Source organism: Macaca mulatta, chromosome 14 (genome assembly GCF_049350105.2).
Source record: "Macaca mulatta isolate MMU2019108-1 chromosome 14, T2T-MMU8v2.0, whole genome shotgun sequence".
NCBI lineage: Eukaryota > Metazoa > Chordata > Mammalia > Primates > Cercopithecidae > Macaca > Macaca mulatta.
Genome location: NC_133419.1, coordinates 96716113 through 96740449, shown reverse-complemented (window position 1 = coordinate 96740449; position 24337 = coordinate 96716113). Strand labels below are relative to the sequence as shown.

Here is a 24337-nt window from a genome sequence, read left to right as displayed (position 1 = left end):
TTGAGTTCACTAATTTTTTCTTCTGCCTGATCAAGCTTGCTGTTGAATTCCTTTAATGAATTTTTCAGTTCATTTGTGTTTTTCAGTTCCAGAAATTTTGTCCTTTTTAAAAATAGCTTCTATCACTTTGTTGATATTCACATTTTGTTAATGCATTCTTTTGTGATTCATCTATTGGTATTCTCTTTAAGCTCATTGGACATCTTTATTTTTAACATTTTATTTATTCATTTTTTTCGAGATGGAGTTTTGTTCTTGTTGCCCAGACTGAAGTGCAATGGTGCAATCTTGGCTCATTGCAACCTCTGCCTCTCAGGTTCAAGCAGTTCTCCTGCCTCAGCCGCCCAAGTAGCTGGGATTACAGGCATGTGCCACTACACCTGGCTAATTTTTTGTATTTAGTAGAGATGGGGTCTTACCATATTGGTCAGGCTGGTCTCGAACTCCTGACCTCAGGTGATCTGCCCATCTCAGCTTCCTAGGGTGCTCAGATTACCGGCATGAGCCAATGTGCCTGGACTCATTGAGCATCTTTGTAACAGTTATTTTAAATTCTTTTTTGGGCAGCTCATAAATCTGAATTTCTTTAGGGCTTGTTTTTGGAGTTTTATTTATTTCTTTGGTTGGGACATGTTTTACCCTTACTTTGTATGACCTATATCTTTTTTCATAGGATTTGAAAAAAACAACCACCTCTCCCAGTCTTTGTGTACTAGTTTTGTGCAAGAGAAGACGTTTACTACTCAGCTGTGCTGGAAGTTCTCTGACCTCCAAGATCTTTTCTGATCTTCTGCTTCTTTTGGTGTCTGCCTGTAGAAATGGAGCTATAATATGCTGCTCTCCTCTATTATAGGCTCCAAGCTCTGGTATCAATACCATCAGTGCTCAGAGTCTGGCAAAACCAAAACCAGTCCCTTAGGCAGCCCCAGAAAAGCCAAAACATTTTATTAAAAGTCCCCTTTTTTGCTTTCATCCACAGGAAGAAGTCCTAATAAGAAGTGAGTGTTCACCCCACCCATTCCTTCATGATATGCCATCTAGGGAAAGGACGATAAACAGGTATGCCAAATGCCATAAGTTTTTCTACCTCTTTCTCTAGAATCCTCTCTTGGTTTAACATGCTTTAACTTCTCACACAGATTTTCTTGTACTTTTTTTTTTTTTCTCTTAGACAGGGTCTCATTCTGTCACCCAGGATGGAGTGCAGTGGCTTAATCATGGCTCACTGCAGTGTTGACCTCCTGGGCTCAAGCGATCCTGCTATCACAGCCTCCCAAGTAGCTGGGACTACAGGCACACGCCAGCACACCCAGCTAATTTTTTGTATATTTTGTAGAGATGGGGTTTCACCATGTTGCCCAGGCTGGACTCAAACTCTTGGGCTTAAGTGATCCACCCATCTTAGCCTCCCAAATTCTGGGATTACAGGGGTGAGCCATTGTGCCCAGCTTGTACATTATTTTTAAGTCAACATCTGTGTGGGAAAAGAAGAGCCTGCATCTTCCTAGTCTGGCCTCTTGTTGACATCACCCTATTTTAAGTAATATTCCATTTAGGATTTCACTTGTGTTTATAGATGTTAACAAAGGAAAGGTCTATGGGAAATAGACTTCATAAAATGGATTCAGCAGCTTTCTTTTTCTGTTCCTTAATTTCGTCAAAATCTGTTAGACTTGATCCATAAAAATATTTGAGGGAGAGGTTTTTGATTATTGTTTTAACTTCTATTTTTTTTCTATTTCTTACTTAGCAAATTTTGGCATGTTTCTGTTTCAAAATATTTATTTATTTAAGATTATAAGCGTTTAGTATAAAGATGTCCATAAAATTATTCTATGATGTTCAATCTTTTAATTATATCTTCTTGGTCATTCAATGTGTTTATCATTTTCATTTTCTCTCATCTTTTCATTTTGATACATAATATTTGTACATATCTATGGGCACATGTGATATTTTGTTGCATGCATAGAATATGTAATGACCAAGTCAGAGTATTTAGGGAATCTATCACCTTATTTATTATTTCTACGTGTTGAGAACATTTCAAGTCCTCTGCTATAGCTATTTTGAAATATACTGTACATTCTTATTAACTATAGACATCATATTCATATTCTGTTATTGAATGTTAGAACTCTTTTTTTTTTTTTTTTTGAGATGAAGTCTCCTTCTATCATCCAGGCTGGAGTGCAGTGGTGCAATCTTGGCTCACTGCAACTGCCTTCCGGGTTGAAGCGATTCTCCTGCCTCAGTCTCCTGAGTAGCTGGGATTACAGGTGCCTGCCACCACATCTGACTAATCTTCGTATTTTTAGTGGAGATGGGGTTTCACCATTCTCGCCAGGCTGGTCTTGAACTCCTGATCTCAAGTGATCCACCCACCTTGTCCTCCCAAAGTGCTGAAAATTACATGACCCACTGCACCCAGTCTATAACTTATTTCTTCTATCTAACTGTATGTTTGTACTCAATAACCAACCTCTCCTCATCCTCTACACACTCTTCCTAGCCTCTGGTGTCCATCATTCTACTCTCTACTTCCATGAGATTGACTTTTTGAGCTCCCATATATGAGAGATAACACGTGATTTTGTCTTTCTGTGCCTAGCTTACTTAACATAATGACCTGTAATTCTATTTATGTTGCTGCAAATGACATGATTTCATTCTTTTTATGACAGAATAGTATTTCATTGCATATATATTTTTTCTTTATTCATTTGACCATTGATGGACATGTAGGTTGGTTCCGCATCTTTGTTACTGTGAATAGTGCTGCAAAATAAACATGGGGTGCAGGTATCTTTTTGATAACTAATTTCTTTTCCTTTGAATAAACACCCAGTAATGGGTAGTTCTATTTTTAGTTTTTTCCAGAATATTTTCCATACTGGCTGTACTAATTTACATTCCCACCAACAGAGTATAAGAGTTCCCTTTTCTCCACATCCTCACCAGCATCTGTTATTTTTTTGTCTCTTTGATAACAGTCATTCTGACTGGGATAAGGTGATATCTCATTGTGGTTTTGACTTACATTGTCCTGATAATTAGTTATGTTGAGTATTTTTTCATATACCTTTTGGCTATTCTTGTGTCTTCCTTTGAGAAACATCTGTTATGTCCTTTGCCCTTTTTTTCTTTGGGATGAAGTCTCACTCTGTCTCCCAGGCTGAAGTGCAGTGGCGTGATCTAGGCTCACTGCAAACTTGGCCTCCTGGGTTCAAGCAATTCTCCTGCCTCAGCCTCCTGAAGCTGGGATTACAGGCACCCATCACCATGCCAGCTATTTTTTTCTTTTTTCTTTTTTTTTGTATTTTTGGTAGAGACGGGTTTTTGCCATGTTGGCCAGTCTGGTCTCGAACTCCTGACCTTAGGTGGTCTGCCCACCACAGCTTCCCAAAGTGCTGGGATTACAAGCATGAGCCACCGCGCCTGGCCCTTTGCCTTTTTTTTTTTTTTTTTTTTTTTTTTTTTTTTTTTTTTGACATAGAGTCTCACTCTGTCATCCAGGCTGGAGTGCAGTGGCACTATCTTGGCTCACTGCAACCTCTGCCTCCTGGGTGCAAGCAATTCTCCTGCCTCAGCCTCCCGAGTAGCTGGAATTACAGTCACACGCAACCACACCCACCTACTTTTTGTATTTTTTAGTAGAGACGGGGTTTCACCATTTTGGCCAGGCTGGTCTCGAACTCCTGACCTCAAGTGATCTGCCCACCTCAGCCTCCCAAAGTGCTAGGATTACAGGCATGAGCCACATGCTTAGCCTGCCTATTTTTTAATGGGATTTTTTTAACTGTTCACATATTTTAGTTCATTATATATTCTAAATATTACTCCCTTGTCAGATAGTTTGCAAATATTCTCTGCCATTCAACAAGTTGTCTCTTCATTTTGTAGATTGTTTCCTTTACCGTGCAGAAGCTTTTTACTTTAATATAGTCCCATTTGTCTATTTGTATTTTTGTTACTTGTGCTTTTGAGGTTTTAACTGTAAAATCATTGCCTAAAGTCCTGAAATAGTTCCCTTATATTTTACTGTAGTTATTTTACAGCTTTGGGTGTTACATTTTAGTCTTTAATCCATCTTAAGTTAATTTGTGTATGTGGTAAGATGCGGGGGTCCAGTTTTATTCTTCTGAATATGGATATGCAATATATCTAGCACCATTTATTGAAGAAATTGCCCTTTCCCCAGTATATTTTCTTGATGTCTGTTAAATCAGTTGGCTGTAAATGCATGTATTTATTTCTGGATTCTCTCTTATGTTCCTTTGGTATGTGTGTTTGTTTTTATACCAATATGCTGCTGTTGCTATAGCTTTTAATTTATTTATATTTTGATGTCAGATAGTCTGATGCCTCCAGCTTTGTTCTTTTTGCTCGGGATTGCTTTGGCTTTTCAGGCTCTTTTTTAGTTTCATGTAAATTTTAGAATTTTTCTTCTTATTTTGTGAAAATGACACTGATATTTTGACAGACATTGAATTTGTAGATTGCTTTGGGTAGTATGGTCATTTTAACAATGTTAATTGTTCTGTTCCATGAGCATGAAATGTCTTTCCATTTGTTTGCATCTTCTTCAATTTCCTTCATCAGAGTTTTATAGTTTTTCTTGTAGAGGTCTTTCATTTCGTTGGTTAAATTTATTCCTGTTTTTCTTTTTTTTTCAGTTTTTGTAAATGGCATTGCCTTCTTGATTTCTTTTTTGGTCATTATTGATGCATAGGAATGCAAACTAATTTTGGATGTTGATTTTGTATTCTGCAACTTTATTAATTTATGAGATCTCAATTTTTTTTGGTGTAGCACCCATACATGAACTGTTGTCAGTCTGATGAGATCAACGCAATATTGAGAGTAAGTGTTTAGGAACTTTTATGAAACTTTCAAGGAGTAACATCTGTTAAATCTAATAAACAATTTGGCCTTGTATTTTGCATACTTTTTCTTCAATTTTCCTAGTGCAGTTATCCCTTAGTATCTGCAGATTATTGGTTTCAGGACTCTCAAGGATAGTAAAATCTAAGGATGCTCAAGTCCCTTATATAAAATGGCATTAATATCTACATATAACCTATGCATATTCTCCTGTATACTTTAAATCAACTCTAGATTACTTATAATATCTAATATAATGTAAACGTTATATAAATAGTTGTTACATTGTATTGTTTTCTATTTGTCTTGTTTTTTACAATTTAAAAAAAATTTTCAATCTGTGGTTGGTTGAATCTGAGGACATGAAACTCATGGGTATAGAGGGCCAACTGTGATTAATTTTTCTTATATTTTTAAAAAAGTATTGGTTGGTGATGGTTTGAAAATTAAAAACAAAACACAGTTCCTTCTTGCAGATAGTCTGAGAAAAAACAGTCCAGATTATACATTGAAAAATTAATAACTTTTAGTGAGGTCTCGAGTCAACCGTTTTTTTTTTTTTTCATTTTTCTTTTTCACTTAGAGTTCATGAATTAGAGCTCACTAATTAATTTTCAGCTGATATTCTTTGCTTGTGTTTTCACTCTGAGAAGTTACCGTTTTACCAGTCAGGTTAGAAGTAATGCAGTAAGTTCAGTGGAAAAACAAGTAATAATAGATCTAATTAGTGAGACTGTACTGTGCAACCGACTCTGTATAGAGAAAAACAACCGATTACATAGATATTTTTATTCCCATTTTAGAGATGAGAAACAACTTAACCACAGCACAGAGCAACTGTAGTGACAGAACCGGGATTCCGACGCAGGTTTGTCTGGTTCCAAAGTCTCTAAACCTTTACTACACTGTTCTTTATTAATCACTAGATAGAACCATACAAATATTGTTATATCAGGCAGAAGATTTCGAGGGTTCTATTAATACAGTGCTAGGAATGAACTGGGTGGAAGAAAGTATATGGGTCTTCCATTCAAGGGTTCATCTGTGTTCACCATACTTAGGAAGTTTAAGTCAAAGTAGCTGACAATGAGTTAGCATTTTGGAAGACAGGTAGAGATGGTGAAGAAATAAGGAAATTCTTCTATGAGTCATTATAGATATTTAAGCTTGTTAAAAAATGTTTTTGACTACCTACTCCTTTTGCCTACAGAGTACAGTTAAGATCTCTTAAAAATTATGGAAATAAAAACAATCGGTCGCTGCCTGTCCTTGCCAAACTGAAAAAAGGAACAGAACAGCTAAGCCTTTTGTGCTTAAACACATACTCATCAGTAACTACTTTAGCTCCTACAACTAAGCTAGGTTGTTCTTCTGGGGAATGTACTTGCAAGTTAATATTGCACTGCAAGTATAAGGTTTTTTTAAAGACATCAGTTGTACGTTATAAATTAAATCCAGTTTAAATCAATATGATTCTATTTATCCTAGCAAGGAAGTTTTTTTCTTTTTAAGGATCGTCTGATTTTTTTTTTTACAGTAATAATCTTTGCATAATTTTACACCCCATACATGAGATGATTGGGATTCAATCTCAATCAGAAAAATCCCTTTATGGTGTCCTTCTTACGTCCTCTGTAACAGAAAAATCCTAGCAGAAGCATTTCCTCTTTACCCAGTTCCTGTTCTCTTATCACAGTTCTATTCCTACACATTCCCTTCCTGCTAGGCACGGGAATTTGAAAGGGCATGGAAACACTGGTAAAAGTTTGTCTTCTACTTGGGTAATCCAATACCACCGCATCCAGTAGTATATAATTCTTTTTGCATGTATATCAGTTTCCTCCCCAATCCCTCTTCCATACCTCTTTCTCACTTTTCTCTCATTATCCTGTCCTCTTGTTTTCCTTGACCTCCACATTCGTGTCTCAATCATCCTCCTGGCCTCAGGTCCTTATCTCTTTCCTGATACCCTCCTGCTTAGTGTTCCCTCATTTCTCTTACACCTAGGATTATCTCCTCCTTCCCTAAGGGTCTGGTCCTTCATCCCTCCCGCTTCACCAGACCCTCTCACTCTGGGAGCCGCCACCTCCCTTTCCCCAAGACCAGAGGTCGCCCGGCCGGACACAGCTAGCACTGCGCGTCGGTGGCGACATCTGAGCGGGCGCAGTGGGGTCTTCCCGCGGCCCAGCAGCCTACGGGCGCGGTGCACTCTGGGGGAACATGGCCGCTTCCGGTCTCCCTCCCGGGCCGGCGCTGGCCTGACTGCGGCCCCTGCCCGCAGCACTCCGCCCTCTGCTTCTCCCGCCCTGTGGCCGCGAAGACCGCTTCAGCCTTTCCCTCTGCTGCCCCTGCCGCGCCATGGAGAAGAGCTCGAGCTGCGAGAGTCTTGGCTCCCAGCCGGCGGCGGCTCGGCCGCCCAGCGTGGACTCCTTGTCCAGGTAACCAGGACGCCCAGGGCCCCGCCCAGCGTCCGAAGGGGATGGAGAGGGGCCGGGGACCCACTGGATTGTTGTCCCGATTCGCTGTTTCTGGTTTCTGAAGGCTGCACCGAAATTCCTTCCCCGGGACTTGGGAACCACTTCTGCCTCCCTCTCTGGGGCGTGGAGGCTGAGGAAAAGGAGGTTAAAACTCGCTGCTTCTTTATCGATTCCTCCACCTTTCATATTCCGATCTCTTTTTCTCCCCAAAGGAGGTGGCCCCAGTTAATTACTTTCTCCTGTCTCTCATTCCCTCTCAAACCTTTTTTAAGACAGTTCCCCCCGCCCCCATTCTTTTCCCCACATTTCCTGTCTTTCTCTATCACTTTTTCCAAAACCATCCTTCAGTCAATCTTTCTTCCTCCACCCTTTCTTATGTCTTTGGGTTTTGGATTCTTGCCCAAGCCTTTTCTCTCTTTTCATGGCTTCACTTTCTTAATTTCTTTCATGCTTTTCTCTACACTCTGATTTTCTTCTCGCCTCTCCTTTTGCTTAAATATGTAAATAAAAATGTCTCCTGTGCTTCTCTTTTCTAAATCTTCCAGCTGAAAGTCAGTATCAAGGAATCTGAGTGATTTTTATCCCCAGTGATAGGTGTAAGAAAACAAAATGAGTGGTAGTTTTCTTCCTTCTTGGGCTACTGGTTCTCCAGGTTGTCATTTATCTTGTAACAGATGGGAATTTTATCCTGGAATTTTGAGGAGGACTTTATGCAGCTTTGCGGAGAGCTTTTATGAATATTAACTAGACGCGTTTTGGATGCGGTCTTTTTCTTTGATTTTTAAAATAATGATTTAAAATTTTATTAAAAAATAAGACCTGTATTTGCTTTTTATGCAGCCATGATGAAATCTGGTTCTTTTCCACTGAATAATAGTCTAATTGTTATTAGAGAGTTATTCGATAACTGCTGTGTGAAGACACAATTTTCATTTTCTCCTCGAATCAAGTGAAGTGGCTCTATTATAATTCATTTTGGATTCTGCTAAATATGGGTAGTTATTGCCTTTTTTCCTATTGGTGTTCAGTACCTCATTGGGGAACCACTGTCTGATCCCATCATTCTAAATCTCTATATGCATTCATAGCTCCCTGCCCAGTCGTTTTTCAGAGTCCTTAATAAGTACACTATAATTGTTGGCTTAAAGTGCCTTTTCTACCAGGCTATAAGCTATTGTACTTGAGGGCAATCTTAATCATCTTCGTATCTCCAGCACTTAACATAGTCTCAGCCTGTGATAGGTGCTCACTACGTTCATTTTTTTGAATTTGTAGCCTGAATTATCCACGAGAGGAGTTTTCTTTGCAGTTTGATTATATATATTGCACGTTTAAATCAAGTATTTTTTGAATTTTGTATTGCTTTGAAATGTAGAAAGCTGAGGATTAACATGTTTAGTTGTAAAATTCATTCAGAAAACAGGTTGGAAAATTCTAATTTTATGGGAAAGTTACAAATGACAACTATGCCTCAGAATAGAATAAGAGGCAACCAGTACTCTCATCCGAGGCAGAGGAGTCAGAACCACATGAAGCAGCATAGTATGTTAGAAAGAAGGAAGTACTGGAAGTTAGGAAGCTCCCATGCTGAAGTCTCTGGCTGAGCTAGCTCTTTGGTCTTTATCGTTTAACCTTTTTAGTCTACGGTTTTCTCATCTTTTAAAATAAGAAGCTTAATCTAGAAAATCTGTAAGGTCCCTTGGAACTCTAAAATTGTCATTTTTTAAATGTTAATGACAATACTAAGATAAATGCATTGGTATTAATTTTAAAGATAATTCCTTTGCAAATAACCTGTTTTGGATATTCGCAATTACGCTAAATAAGTGTCTTTTATTATCACAAACTAATATTTCTAACGGTGCCACTTTAACATATTTATTTCCTAAAAAAGAAAGCCCAGCAAATTTAAAGTTTATGAACTTCTTTATAAAAAAGTATTTACTGACATGAATTTTAGAAAATTAAGTACTCCTCGAGAGAATTGTGATTATAGATTAGTCTCATCCTCTCTGGACAAAAATATAAGTATGATTCCTGTTTTCCATGAGAGAATGCCAGCTTTCATTATTCCCCTCTGGAAGACAGAAAAGTAGTATTTACTTAATGTCTACCGTATGGAAGTTTCCCTGCTAAATTCTACGTATCTTTTATTTCATTAATCATCATACCTGTTTGTGGCACTCTCTTTAATCAACAGTATGTAACAGATACATTATAGACACTAGTTAGAAAGCTTAATTTTAAACAATCTAGGCTAACACTTCTTCGCAGTTGATTCTAATACATTGCCAGTGTGGAAAACTTAATCTAGGCTAACACTTCATCTCAGGTGATTCTAATACATTGCTAATGTGGAAAACTTAATCTAGGCTAACATTTCATCGCAGGTGATTCTAATACATTGCCAGTGTGGAAAACTTAATCTAGGCTCACACTTTATTGCAGGTGATTCTAATACATTGCCAGTGTGGAAAACTTAATCTAGGCTAACACTTTATTGCAGGTGATTCTAATACATTGCCAGTGTGGAAAACTTAATCTAGGCTAACACTTCATCGCAGGTGATTCTAATACATTGCCAGTGTGGACTGCTGTGGTCTCATAGCTGTGTTAAGTGTCTATCTAGATTGTTTTTTTGTTACATTAGCCTTCGACAAAGCAAAATTATTGCTGTTTGGCCTATATTATCTCAGGTTTTGCAGAAATGATGCCCTTAAATTGTAGTTTATTTTTATGCTTTCTGTTTTTACACAGAGGCCTAATTGGGAAACTGTCTTGGGAATTTGTTTTGATATCTCTGGCAAAATAGTAGTTAATATTGTTAAATGTGTCACAGAATGTCTTTCACCCATAGATTGACATAAATTTCTGCTGAATTTAGCTACAAGGAAAATTATTTATAGAAAAAATTATGTACGCTCCTTGTTTGTTAGTAAATGCTAACTACGTAACCGCATCTTTCTCTTTAGCTTAGTAAAACACTTTAGTCAAATTTATATCTGAAGGTGGAAATATACTCATCTCTAATTTCTTTAAGTACTTTTATTATTACATGAACTCAAGTTAAATATTATGTGTTGCATTTAAATGTATTGATTAGATGTTTTAAGCCCTTTTGGGAAGTAGGAAGAATAATACACTAATCCATGTGGTTGCCCATTGTTTTTTGAAAATGACATACTTGGCCGGGTGCCGTGGCTCATGCCTGTAATCCCAGCACTTTGGGAGGCCAAGGTGGGAGGATCACTTGAGCCCAGGGGTTTGAGACCAGCCTGGGCAACATAGTGAGACCCCGTCTCTAAAAAAGAAAAACTTGTTAAAATAAGTAAAAATATTTAAAATGAAAATGGCGTACTCCATTGAAGTTGGATGAAAGGCCATTGTGCTATATGTAGTTCACAATAAACATATAATGGGTCATACTAAGTATCTGTAGTCATTTCAGAGTTGCTCTTGTCTCCAGTTATGCCTTCTAGGTCATCATAGGCCTGATACCTTTGCCCACAAGCGGGCAATTTCATTCTTCATATGATATCCAGATAGTAGTTTCCTAACCAGCTATAGTTATGTCATCCTGCATCTTTAAAAAAAAAAAAAAAGTAATTGTCAGCTGGGTGTGGTGGCACATGCCTGTAATCCTAGCTACTTGGGAGGCTGAGGTACCAGAATTGCTTGAACCTGGAAGCCAAGGTTGCAGTGAGCCAAGAATGCGCCACTGCACTCCAGAGTGAGCAACAGAGTGAGACTCCATCTCAAAAGAAAAAAAATAAAAAATAAACAAAAAACAGTAGTTGTCTTTGGTGAGTCCTGCTTAATATTGCCATACTTCAGTAAACTGTTCAGCAACTCTTGTATATCTTGCTGTTGGCCATTCTTCATGTATGTCTAGCCTCACAGAAAGAGAGCGGGGGTTGTGGAAAAATTCACTAGCATCCTGATAATCTAGTTATGTTCTGTAATTTTATTCTTGTTGGGTGTGGTCTGATTCTTGATATAAGTATGACTTTATAGGTAAAACATATAGGTAAAATAATATACTATATAGGTAAAATAATACTGTAGGTCAGATGTGATAATAAGAGTAGTCCTGAGTCTCAGAACTGTAATGAGTTACACAGCAGAATTTGACATTATATTGGTAATAATCTGCCATCTTAGTCTGGTTTTCCATTTTTCAGTTTATACACTAGTATAAAATGCACTGCTTTAGTGGGTTTCTTTGATTAGTTTGTATTATGCATAATCAAATGGTAAGCTATCCAGTGCCAAATAGGTGCTCAGTGAACATCTAAATGAAAGAATGTTGACAGAATGTTCACCACTGGTCTTGTTTGTTGTTCCCATTCAAAGGATTAAAAAGGATTCCTTCTGTTGAATTTGGCCTGAACACTTGCAATTTCAGGTCTAAGTTGTAGTTATTTTTATGGGAGACTCTGGACATCTTGAGCTGATTTTACTGGCTGTATTATCTGTTCTGTGCCCAGTCCCATACATAATGAGGTTATTATGTCCTCTTCAACTACCTATTTATCCATCTGCTACTCTTGTTTACTTTTGCCCCTTTTGCTCTAACTTGTGTTGTTAGTCATTTTATTTAATGTGTATTCTTGTCATCCTTCATATACCCTCAGGCTTTAGTTATTCTGGGTACCATACTTGTTTATCCCAGATTATTTTGGTTTTATCAATTTCTAGTATATAATTTCATTAGCATTGATGAGCATCTTATGTTTACATTTAACTTCCATTAAAAAAATCAAAGGGGAGGTACACATACTCAAAGTAGTTCTCAACTGATTGCATTTCTAAATTGCATGCCTGCCTTCAAATTATCATTTGAAAACAGCAATTCCTGGATTTCTGTTTCCATGGATTTTTATTATACTTACAGCCTGAAGAAGTAGAAGAGTTTCCTAGATTTCTAAAACACATTTTGTTGCAAGCTCTCATCTTTAGGTTTAGCCTCAAGGTCACTTAAGAGTGATGTGTTGGAGGCCAGGTGCAGTAGCTAATGCCTATAATCCTAGCAGTTAGGGAGGCTGAGCAGTTTGGGATGGCTTGAGCCCAGGAATTCCAGACCAGCCTGGGTCACATGGCAGAAAACTGTCTCCGCAAAAAAATAAAAAGTTAGCTGGGCATGGTAGTGCATGCCTGTAGTCCCAGATACTTGGGAGGCTGGTGTGAGAGGATCACCTGCGCCTGGGAATGTTGAGGCTGCAGTGGGTTGTGATGGTGCCACTGTATTCTGACCTGGGCAAGACAGTGAGACCCTGTCTCAAGAAAAAAAGGGATGGTAGGAAAGATGCTTTTATGTTGTTTTTCTAGTAGTGGTGATAGATTTGTGTACAATCACACATTTTTACCCATTCCCTTTGTCACTCTTGGCATGTCTTCTGAGACAGCTGGCAAGATTAGAGGTAGAAATTATAGCTGTAAAACAGAATAAAGCTACCAGATTGAACCTACAACCTTGGCATTATTAGTAGCACCTTGCATCAAACATTGAGCATATCAGACTAAAAATGACTTATTTTGGATTTCATTAATTAAAAACCCTCAAAGAACTAAGTTCTCTTAGATAAGAACCAATATGGGTCTGAAATATGTAATTATGTAGCTTTTCAGAAAGGACATATTTAAAGAATGCAAGTTGATAGTGAACCTGAGGCTGGGTCCCGTATATATCTGTATTTTTCCTTTTTATGCTATTATCAATAATTTCCTATTAGTGTAGATCAGTAGTTCCCAAAGTTTGATCTCCAGGCCAGTAGCATCAGTATCTCTTTGGGATTTGTTAAAAATGCAAATTCTTGGGGCCTACCTTGGACCTAACTGAATTAAAATTTTAGGGGTGGAGCCCAGCTGTTGGTGTTTTAGCAAGGTTTCCAGGTGATCCTGATGGACGCTACAGTTTGAGAACCACTGCCTTGGATCTTTTGCCAGTTGGTGCCTTTTGTAATGCAATCAACGTTATTTAAAACTAAGTTAGGGTCTATGGTAGAGGTACTGTGAAACTATTACTTGAAAGCATTTTTGTAATAAATGTTGACTAAAGTAGTAAAAGGTAAAAGTCATCTCTGGTCGATTTATTAGATTTGATTTCTAGTAAACTTCCTAAGGCATTTTTCTTTCTCAGTCATGAGTAACACGAAACAAGAATATGTGTTTTAGGCTTTTTCTTAAAAATAGATTCTTAGTGAGAAAGATTAGTGGAAACAAGCGTTTAAAAAAGGTACAGTTGACCCTCAAACCACATGGGTGTGAACCGTTCAGATCCACTTTTATGTGGATTTTCTCCTGCCTCTGCCACTCCTGACACAGCAAGACCAACCCTTCCTCTTCCTCCTCAGCATGTGCAATGTGATGAGGATAACAAACTTTATGATGACTCACTTCCACTTAATGGGTAGTAAATATATTTTATTTTTCTTGTGATTGTCTTAATAACATTTTTTTTTTCATTGTTAGAGTTCGGTTTATTGGCGTGCAGCCTGAAATATGTTTTGATGGGCTGTTTATGTTATCAGTAAATCTTCCAGTCAACAGTAGTCTATTGGTAGTTAAGTCTAGGGAGTAGTTTGGGGAGTCAGAATTATATGCAGATTTTCAACTGCATTGAAGGTCAGCACCCCAACTCCTATGTTGTTCAAGGGTCAACTGTATTATGAAGAAATAATTCCAGGAGGCCATCACTTGAACCCATAAAGTTTGGATTATGCCCAAGGGAAGGAGACAACCTGGATACAGATGACCAGAAAGCAGTAAGTTTATTTTGGAAAGCTTCCAAGTTAATGCTATTGTATTCAAAATCACCAGAGCCAAAGATTGCATGTGATTCAGGATTTGAGTAATGGAAATTCTCCAGATTTTAGTGTGGAATATTTTTCCTTTGTAAGGAGGATGGTTTTGCATATGTAAAGTACTTGCTATCTTTGTGTCTACTGTATGATTTAGTTAAATTGGTAGATAATAATTAAACACTATTAGAGGTGATAGTCAAGGATAGGCAGTGATTTTAAAAACCGCTTTCCACAGGAAGTCAAGTTAAAAACGGAACTGTTTAAAAAGATAAGGTTGGTACTAGATTATAAAAATAAAAAGGACTAGGAAAGATGCCTTCTTGAAAATAATAACTTCAGTTCCCTTTCCTGTAGCTTTATTATGCAAAACTAGTTATACCTGTCCCTCCTAATATGTTTCTATATAGGTACCAATGTTGTCTTTAATATAAACTGTTAATAAGCAAGCTTCATAATTCTTCCCTTCCCCAAGTACATAGGACCTGTGGCCTTAATCACTGGTGAATATTCATTCTTTCAAAGATTCTTACTTTGTATGAATAACTCTTGGTCTCTTTAAATATTTTTAGTCTAGAGTAAATAAGAGCAGATGCTGTGTATTAAATATATTAAAAATTAGCTGTAAAATATATTTTAATTAAAAATTTAAACACATTTGGAAAATTCTTTTTTCTTTTTTTAAAGTTATGCTTTAGGCTTAGCAGCACATAACAGAAAATCCAAACTGACAGTAGCTTAATATAAGAGATGTTAAATTTTTTGTTTCCACATGAAAGCCTGGAGATAGTCAATACAGATCTAATATGGTGGATCTGAAGTATCAAGGACCCAGATTGTCTTACATTCCAGGGTTACCTCATGAACCAAAATTATTGTTGGAACTCTAGCTATTATATCTTCAGGAGGAAGGGAAGAAGACGACCATACTCTCTCTCTTTAAAGGATACTTTTTTGGCAGTCACATGTCTTGTTTTTAACCTTACATCCAGTTGGCTAGAACATGGTCCCATGGCCATACATAGGTAAACGAGAGGCTAGGATAGGCAGTCTCTTCTGTGAGGCCTTTGTGCTGAGCTAAATTTGGAGGTTCTGTCACTGAGGAATAGGAGAGAATGGGTATTGGAGTCATAGCAGCTTTTCCCCTTGTGTACAAATGAATCATTTAAAAGAAAGAAAGACATTTTCCACCTAAATTCTGCAATATTTCACTTATGCCAGAGACACCCTTAGAGTTGCAAATGCAGTTACCAAAATAGGAAACACACTGAAAGAGAGGAGGTAATATATTGTTGCAGACCAAAGAAGAGAACTGTGGCTTGGAGCACTCTGAACTCTTGAGTTTAGGTTTCTGTTTTTTTGTGTCTTGTCTTGGGTTAGATTTTTATAATCTTAGTCTGGAACCATAAAATGAAAGTGATGCATTTAATAATGCAAGATCATTAAGTGATGGGGAAATAGAAATCAAATGAAGAATGGGTTGATGTGCTGTTTTATATTTCACTTGAAGAGCTCAAGGAATTGCATGGTAAAGTAGTAGTGGTAATGACGTTGATAGTCTACTCTGCTTACTTCCAGTTTGACGTCCATTTCCAAGCCATGTATCCATGTATTTTATCCTATTCCTGAATGTTGCATCAGGTTCTACTTAGGTATTTTCTATCATTTTAGTTGTAAGGATGTGGTTTCCATAAGGGAAGGAAATCTGACCATTTTAGTTTATGAATGCTTTTGCCAATATTCAGTTTGTTTTTATATCCTTGACCTAAACATTTTATTAAAAATCCAGAGACATCTGTGTCTTATATATTCTTTTGTCACCTAACTTAAATATTAATATTTTAAGCATATAATTTCAAACCTAAGGAGTTTAATAATTTGGAAGTGAATAGAAGAGCATATGTATGTAAGTCTCCTAAACATTTATTCATCAGGCTCCGAGGATTTAATAGGCATTAAGTCAGAAATATATCCATTTCTCTTCTTGGCGGAATTGCTTTTACTGATAGCAGCAAATGAGCAGTTGCTGAGGTAGGGAGGAGGCCTTGTCTGGAGGTTATGCATTAGCAAAAGGGAAAATAACTGGCTGATGATGGGCTGGTGATTACAAGCCTTAATATTCTTGAGCTGAGCCAAGAAGCCCAGCAAAGCTCAACAATAAAATTTTGTATAATACAGATGTTCTCTGTTAACAATATTAGATAAAATTCTTCTATTATAAGCAAAGGCATTGCCTCAAAATAGAAATACCCAAGACAAGCCTTGCTTTCCTAGTGGTAGACAGTTATAGCAATAAATTAGTAGTATTAATATTAAACACAACAATAATAATATAAATAGCACAACATTTATTGCATGCTTACTATGCTGGGCATGGTGCTACATTTCTTCTATGCATTTTCTCATATAATCCTCATAACTGTATAAAGTAGAGAGTGTTAATGTTTCCATTTTACAGAGAAGAAAACAGAAGATTAGAGAGGGCACCTTGACATGTGAATTCAAGTCCATTTGACTTCAGGGTCTGTGCTCTAAAGAACACACATGCCTGAAGATCCAGTGCCCCAGGTGCAGACCAAAGCTTTGTAGTTAGAGGGCAGTCCCAGGGCAGGTTGATTGGGTGGTAGTGATGAGGACACAAGTTTCCTTGACCTGCTATTTTGCTGGAGAAGGATAAAGATACACTATACATTGACCAAGTGAGAGTGTTCATATTTGGAGAGAATTTTCTTTACCTTTGAATGTTTTTTTTTCCTTCTGATAGAAAATAGAATGATTTTTTTTCTTTGCCTGATGATTAAGAGGATAGTATCATTTCATTCATTACCTGATGATTAAGAGGGTAGTATCGGTAGTATCATTTCATTCAAAATAACAGTTTTACATTTTGAAGACCATATAAAGTATGAAGCAGGTAATTGCTAAAGCCTCCTCCCCACCAATCCCTGCCCTGCAGGCTTTGCACAATGATTTAGAATTCTTTAGGGTTCCTTAAATTTCTGAATTCCCCTAAGTTCCTTTGTGTTTGTTTACAGTTAATGTGTTAAGAGCCATTGACATTTGAAGATCATCAGAAGTGAAGATAAAACATCTCAAAAATTATAATGTAAGTGAATGGTAAAATGCAGATATAAAAATAGACAAAAGTTAATATTGCCAGCAATATTTCTGGATTATTTATTGTCCGAAATGAAATTTGCACATATGAGTAACCAGTAACTTTAAACTTTCCATTTCCAAGTCCCTGTCCTTAAAATTCTGTGTTCTCTTCTACTTGGGGAAAACAGTCACTAAGTTTTAGTCATCCAGTAATTTTCCATTAGAATTCTTTTGGCATCCATGTTCTGTTTTCTTCCTTTTCTTCCTTAGCACTTTGCAGTTTGACTTGAGAAGCGGATGACAAGAATTCATGTTATATGCAAAATGTTACAGATACTAAGGTCTTTGCTTTCCAGCTATTGATGAGTGTTGTGTATGTTATTCAAGTGTAATTTTACTACTGTTTTGTATGTTTCTTAGCCAAAAATATGACCAGTTAGCTAGCCGCCTGCCTTCCTCCCCTTTCCCTCTTCTTTCTTTCTTTTTTTCCCTGCCTCTTTCCCTTCCTTTCTTTCTGTAAATAATTGTTTAACATCTACTGTACCCTACACACTGTGCTAGATTCTGAATTCCAAAAAGCTTGGTGCTGAAATGAATTATATCTTTTTATACTCTTAGAGGGATTAGAGATCATCCAATTAGTGTTTTTCAGCTGTGGCTGAGGACCACCTGTATATTTCAGTCAACTGTGAACTTGGTGAACATTTAACTTCCTAGGTTTCAGTGTGGACATTCTGAATCACTGAGGTGACGTTAGGAATCGGCATTTAACTGTTGGAGAACCACCGATCCAGATGCATTTGGATGCTAGTCTAGTTTCAAAAGTTTTCAGATGTGGAAATAGATCTAGAGAACTCTAATAATTTACTCCAAAGCACAATAAATGTTAAGAGGGCCAGGAAAGGTGGTGGTTTTCCTCTGAGGTTACAGAACTATTGAGTGTCAGAGATGATCTCCTAATTCCCAGTTCTAGACTTTACCATGTAGCATCATGATTTTTTTTGCAGGGCCGTATAGCTTCACTGTGTTTCATGTCTGTAGAACCCTCTGCTTATACCATGTATAAGATTATAACCAATCCATCACTGTTCCTGAAAAAATAAGAGGACATATGGGTTATGTAAATGAAAAACGTACTGTTTCTTCATTTTTAGTCAGATTTGTGACTCATTCTGGTTTTGAAATCATTGGATGATAGACTTGAAGGAAAGAAAAACCATTTTTTTTCTATCCATGATATTATTCCTACCTGGATTTAAGTTTTATGCTTACGAAAATGAGGATCTGATTTCATTTTTTGAATGAAATAGTAGGTACAAATTTTATAGTGTTTTGCAAACAGTAGGTGCTTGATAAGCTATACTATGAGCAGTTTACTGTTAAAACTTTTCTTCCTTTGGATTCTGTGAAGTATGCTAGTTAGGAGTGATTTTATTTGCTTTGTACAGAATCTGATGCTTTATATACCAACCCAGAAACTTTAAATAATTGAAATAATTTTACTGTATTTATAATACTATATTTTATAGTTGGTATTCATAAGATCTCTGAGGGACTGAAATTTATAAAGTATTTTTGAACTATAAGAGTTTTAATTTTAGTATCGAGTATATTTTATATTGTATTGTGTATAATATATTGATAGTTACTGATTTGTCACTTTATATTAGTAAATCTCGTTTATCTTAATTTTGGAAATACTCTGTAATTCTCAAATTACTGGGAAGTTTAATGATGCAGTGCCTTTTTTTATATTTCAAGGCACATTTTAATTATATGATTTTTTAAAAAAATCATTTTAAAATAGCCTATTGATTTCTAAAAAAATTTATTATATTTTTCAATTATAAATTTTCTTTTCATTAAAAATTTTTTTGTTCTTTTCATAACCATGGAATCAAAATTGTACATATAATAGCTCTAGAAAGGAACTTTATCTGTTATGTGGTTTTCTAGTTTATGATTTCTAACAACTAATCTGGTAAATAGGGAAGAGTATTCAAAATTAGGGAGAGATGTCCTTGGCGGGCATGGATCACTGAGTAATGTCAATATTTTGATTTTTAGCTTAACCTTTCTGGACTACAAAGAGAAAGACGTTGAATGCTCTACCTTTCCTACTGAGAGTTTTAGCTTAGTAACTGGGAAAAAAAGAAAAAAACCCCACCTGTGTTAACTTCATTTATATGACTTAAAAGTTTGTGGAGAAAAGTTGTATCTCATTACATTGAAAGGATAGTGAAAGATTAATTGTATAATAATCAGTTTTGCTTGTCTTGGAAAAACAAAATATATCTATCTAGATAGCAAAAATAATGGATATGACTTAATTTAATGAATTCAGGTTTGCAAGGTGGGATGAGAAAATTACATGACAGATCATTTTTCAAGACAAATTTCCATGTTTTCTATGCTTGTCCAAGTAAAATTGTTGAGCGAGTGTTTAGGGAATACATCACCTTCTCTCTCTTAGTGTTTCTGCCTATATACTTGAGTTTGGGATGGAAGGGTTAATTTCAGAGTTCTAATAATCTGACCAGTTTTCAGTTTAGTTTGAGTCTTCTCTCAGTTAAGTGATATTTAAATAACTTTTTCCCTCTAGGCTACTTATAAATCTGTGTGTTTTCATTTGAGCTATCATCTGAATTTGAATTGGAGGTTTTTGAAGAGATTCTGAGAAGCTCCTTAAACGGGATGCTGTGGCTGTGGGATTGGTGCTGGAATTCAAGGTCCTTCCTGCCCTCCAGTCCTCACCCCTGTCTCCCAGGGACGCATTCATTTTGAGCAGAACACTTTGGCTTTCACCTCTTTATTTATTTAAATTTCCCGATAAGTTCTTTGAAGAAACAATACTCTGGAGAAAAAACAGACCTATGTAAACCGTTTTCTATAAAAACTGGTTGTTCGGACTCTGCTGCATTATGAAATCATATACCTGTGTTTTATTTTGGGAAATGTAATTGATAGACCTGGAAATAAATTGTTAACTGTGTCCAGGGTCACATGTACCTCAAAACCTTGGGATTTTCCAAACTAAGTGCCAACATGCACCAGTTGGAAGGCTGTCCCAGAGCTCAAATCCCCTTTGTTTCTCCGAAGAATACAAGTTGTCTCTCATGCCATGATGATCATTTATATAATCTTTTTTATCTTATGAATTGGTTAAGTTTAATGCAGGGTTCTGGCTTAGCATTTTTAAACATAATTAAAAATTGTAAATTAATGTGTTTTGCGGGGATTGTTTTTCTGTTTTGAGAATCCTGCAAATATTCTGACAATAAGTCTTTTGTGTCTCAAATGTTTTATACACACTGCAGGCCTTTTATTATTTTTTTTTAATAAAATCTTCAACAGAATGACTAATAGAGCATGAACAGTGCTTATGACACTATAGTGCATTGTGTAAGTATTGAGAGCAAAATTTGCATTCCTAGAAAAGCTTGTTCACGATCAGAATATAGAAGGCATTCTTTAATGTTCTTGGGCAAACATGCTGTGTATGTGCTCAGGACATTACTTACAAGAAAATAACTTTTTAAAAAGAACCTTTTCTTTCTACGGAATATTGAAGAAAAATTGAACTGGCAGCAAGAGTGAAACAGTTTAAGGCAAGTGGTTTAGATCTTATTGTAATGACTATGGTCAGTAGAAATACAGGTTCTCCTAAATCCTCTAGAGGCATTTGTTTACTAGGATATATGAAAAGATAGATGACTTGAAGTTTCCAGGTTGTTTTCACTTAAAGTATATACTGCTGTTATGTTTATCTGCATCCTTAATTTTCAGAAATGCTTTTTTAATTTTTCAAGAAATACTTTTGTTGAATTATATTAGATTCTGTTCATTACTGTGAAGTACTTTCAGGTGTTGCTGTGATTGACAATAAAGTAATGATAATTCCATTAACAGTCTGGCAAATCAGGGTGCCAGAAAGGGTCAATACTTTTCTAACAGTTACACTGAAAAATACTGGTGGTGAAATTGGTTTTGTGATTGAAGTTTTGGGTCTGTCTTCTGATTGAATATATTTAAAAAATCACATAGGTTGTGTGTGTGTGTGTGTGTTCCTATATATATATTTAAAAAAATTTCTCCCCAGTATTTATGCTTTGTATTATGTGATTCATCAGTTAACTAAAACTTGTAAGTTTAAAAGTATGTATATTTAATTTTCCTAGTGCACATGAAGACATTTTACATTACAGAGCTGAATGAAAAGTACTTTTAGGGCCTAGTGCTTTGCTTAATTTTAATTTAATTAGTGGATACCTTTTTAAAAATGGACTTCCTATTCTGTTCTTGTATTTCCACAATGCTATTTGTTGAACAGTTTCTACCAGTTCAGTATTTAACACTAAGTACTTTCTACAGATCTTGCTTTTTGATCCTTCTTTAAAGATTTTGATCCTTATTGCAATATTTTGTAACGTATCATTATCATTTTGTAAATAGAGAACTCTATCCCCAGTATTTAGTACATTGATGATATCAGTAAATGTTTGTGGAATGGAGGGGAGGTTAAAAAAAAAAAAAAAAAAAAAAAGGAGACTTAGGAAGTTCCTGCTCTGGAGAGGACAGGAGGGAAGATGGCTGAGGCCTTTAGTTGGAGGTAGAAGACCTTAGTCTCCATCCTTGCGAGGAAGCTAAGGTGGTGGTTTGAGGTGTGGCATATTTGGATGGGATAAGTGAACCCCTGCTATCTGGAGAAAGCTTTTTCTGCCTTTGCAGCATTAAAAGGGATTCTTATTATAAGTCCAGAGTTTGAGTCAAAATATACTTCTGTAGTAGGTACCAAACTTCATTTGTTTAGACATAATTTTAATTTGAAAGTTTCTTAGGAATATTTGTAACTAAAAACAAAATCTAAATGAAACAACAGCAAAAAAATAAGTGACGAGAGCTTTGTCTTATTTATTGATTTTATTTTGAAAAGCATATAGAGAGTAATTTTACCCCCTACCAATAATTAGTTTGTATAACTTTGTTCACCTAAATGCTACACTTTGAAATGGTGGAACTTTCGAGACCAAAAGGGTAGAGCATTGCTTTTAAGAATAGTGTAACAAAGGAAAAAAAAATCCTTTGTTATAATAACAGCAGAGAAAAAAATGTGTGGGAATGACTAAGAATCAGCTGATGGGATTACTGTTTTGATCTTGTGGTGGAAAGAAAACTCTCTCTGGCTGAGTTGGTGGCAGGCCTGTTAGAAAACCAAGGCAGACTAGTGCTGTATTGTATTATTCTGTTGCTATAAACCTAAGTCCTATTATTTCATAGGCATGTGTATATGTGCATATTCCAGAGTTTTGGTTATACTCTGATAAGTTTTGTTGTTTTTGAGAAAATATTTTCTTTATCACCACTTCATTAATTTCTAAGGGTTTCAGTTTCAATCTGCATATAGGTAGCCCCTTCACAGCACCATTAATTGAATAGAGTCCTTACCCCGATGCTTGCATTTGTCAACTTTGTCAAAGATCAGATGGTTGTAGGAAGGCAGCGTTATTTCAGGGCTCTCTATTCTGTTCCATTGGTCTGTGTGTCTGTTGTTTTTGTACCAGTACCATGCTGTTTTCGTTACTGTAGCCTTGTAGTATAGTTTGAAGTTGGGCAATGTGATGCCTCCAAATTTGTTCTTTTTACTTAGAATTGCTGTGGCCATTTGGACTTCTTTTTGATTCCGGATGGATTTTAGAGTAGTTTTTTTTCTAATTTTGTGAAGAATATCATTGGTAATTTGGTACGAATAGCATTGAATCTGTAAATTGCTTAGGGTAGTATAGTCATTTTAACAATATTGATTCTTCGTATCCATGAGCATGGAATGTGTTTCAATTTGATGCATCATCTTTGATTTCTTTCAGTAGTGTTTTGTAATTCTCATTGTACAGATCTTTCACTTTTCTGGTTACCTGTATTCCTAGGTATTTCATTTTTTTGTAGGTATGAATGAGATTGCATCCTTGATTTAGCACTCAGCTTGGATTTTGTGTATAGAAATATTACTGACGTTCGTACATTGATTTTGTATCCTGAAACTTTGCTGAAGCTGTTTATCAGATCTAGTAGCTTTTGGGCAGAGACTGTTGGGTTTACTAGGTATAAAATATATTATCTGCAAACAGATAGTTTGACTTTCTCACTTTTTATCTGGATGCTTTTTATTTCTTTCTCTTGCCTAATTTCTCTTGCTAGGACTTACAGTGTTATGTTGAATATGAGTGGTGAGAGGGGGCATTCTTGTCTTTTTCTTTTTCTTAAGGGGAGTGCTTCCAGCTTTTACCCATTCAGTGTGATGTTGGCTGTAGCTGTTATTATTTTGAGGTATGTTCCTTCAATGCCTAATTTGTGGAGGATTTTTAACATGAAGCGTTACTGAATTTTATCGAAAGCCTTTTCTGCATCTGTTGAGATGATCATATGGTTTTTATTTTCAGTCTATTTATTCATTGGTTTGTGCACATTGAACCAGCCTTGCATCCCAGGAAGAAAGCCTACTTGATCATTGTAGATGAGCTTTTTGATGCACTGCTTGATTCAGTTTACTAGTATTTTGTTGAGGATTTTTGCAGCTATGTTCATCAGGAATATTCGTCTGAAGTTTTCTTTTTTCATTGTCTCTCTGCCAGGCTTTTGTATCAGAGTGATACTGGCCTCAGAATGAGTTAGGGAGTCCTTCCTCCTCATTTTTTGGGGGGAAATAGTTTCCATAGGAATGGTACCAGGTCTTTATGCATCTAGTAGAGTTTGTCTGTGAATCCATCTGGTCCTGGGCTTTTTCTGGTTGATAGGCTTTTTATTACAGATTCAATTTTGGAACTTGGAATTAGATCTTCAGGTTTTCAGTTTCTTCCTGGTTCAGTCTTGGAAGGTTGTATGTTTCCAGGAATTTTCTGTTTCTTGTAGGTTTTCTAGTTTGTGTCTGTAGAGGTATTCATAGTAGTCACTGAGGGTTTTTTGTATTTCTTTGGGGTTGGTGGTAATGCCCCCTTTGTCATTTCTGATTGTGTTTATTTGAAGCTTCTCTGTTTTTCTTTATTAGTCTAGCTAATGGTCTATCTTAATTATTCTTTCGAA

General features: G+C 36.3%; 1 protein-coding gene across 7 annotated transcripts in view; it reads left to right on the top strand.

The window, feature by feature from the left end:
- The first annotated feature begins 7078 nt into the window (after positions 1-7078).
- Positions 7079-24337, top strand: part of MTMR2 (myotubularin related protein 2) — an 87229-nt gene continuing 69970 nt past the window's right edge. For 2 of the 7 annotated variants that reach the window (XM_015115456.3, XM_015115458.3), the window contains exons 1-2: positions 7079-7322; positions 17197-17267. Coding sequence is in view for 1 of the 7 variants with exons in the window: in NM_001257894.1 (NP_001244823.1) it covers positions 7243-7322 (80 nt within the window). In the remaining 6 variants the exon portion in view is untranslated. 7 annotated transcript variants of the gene reach the window in all.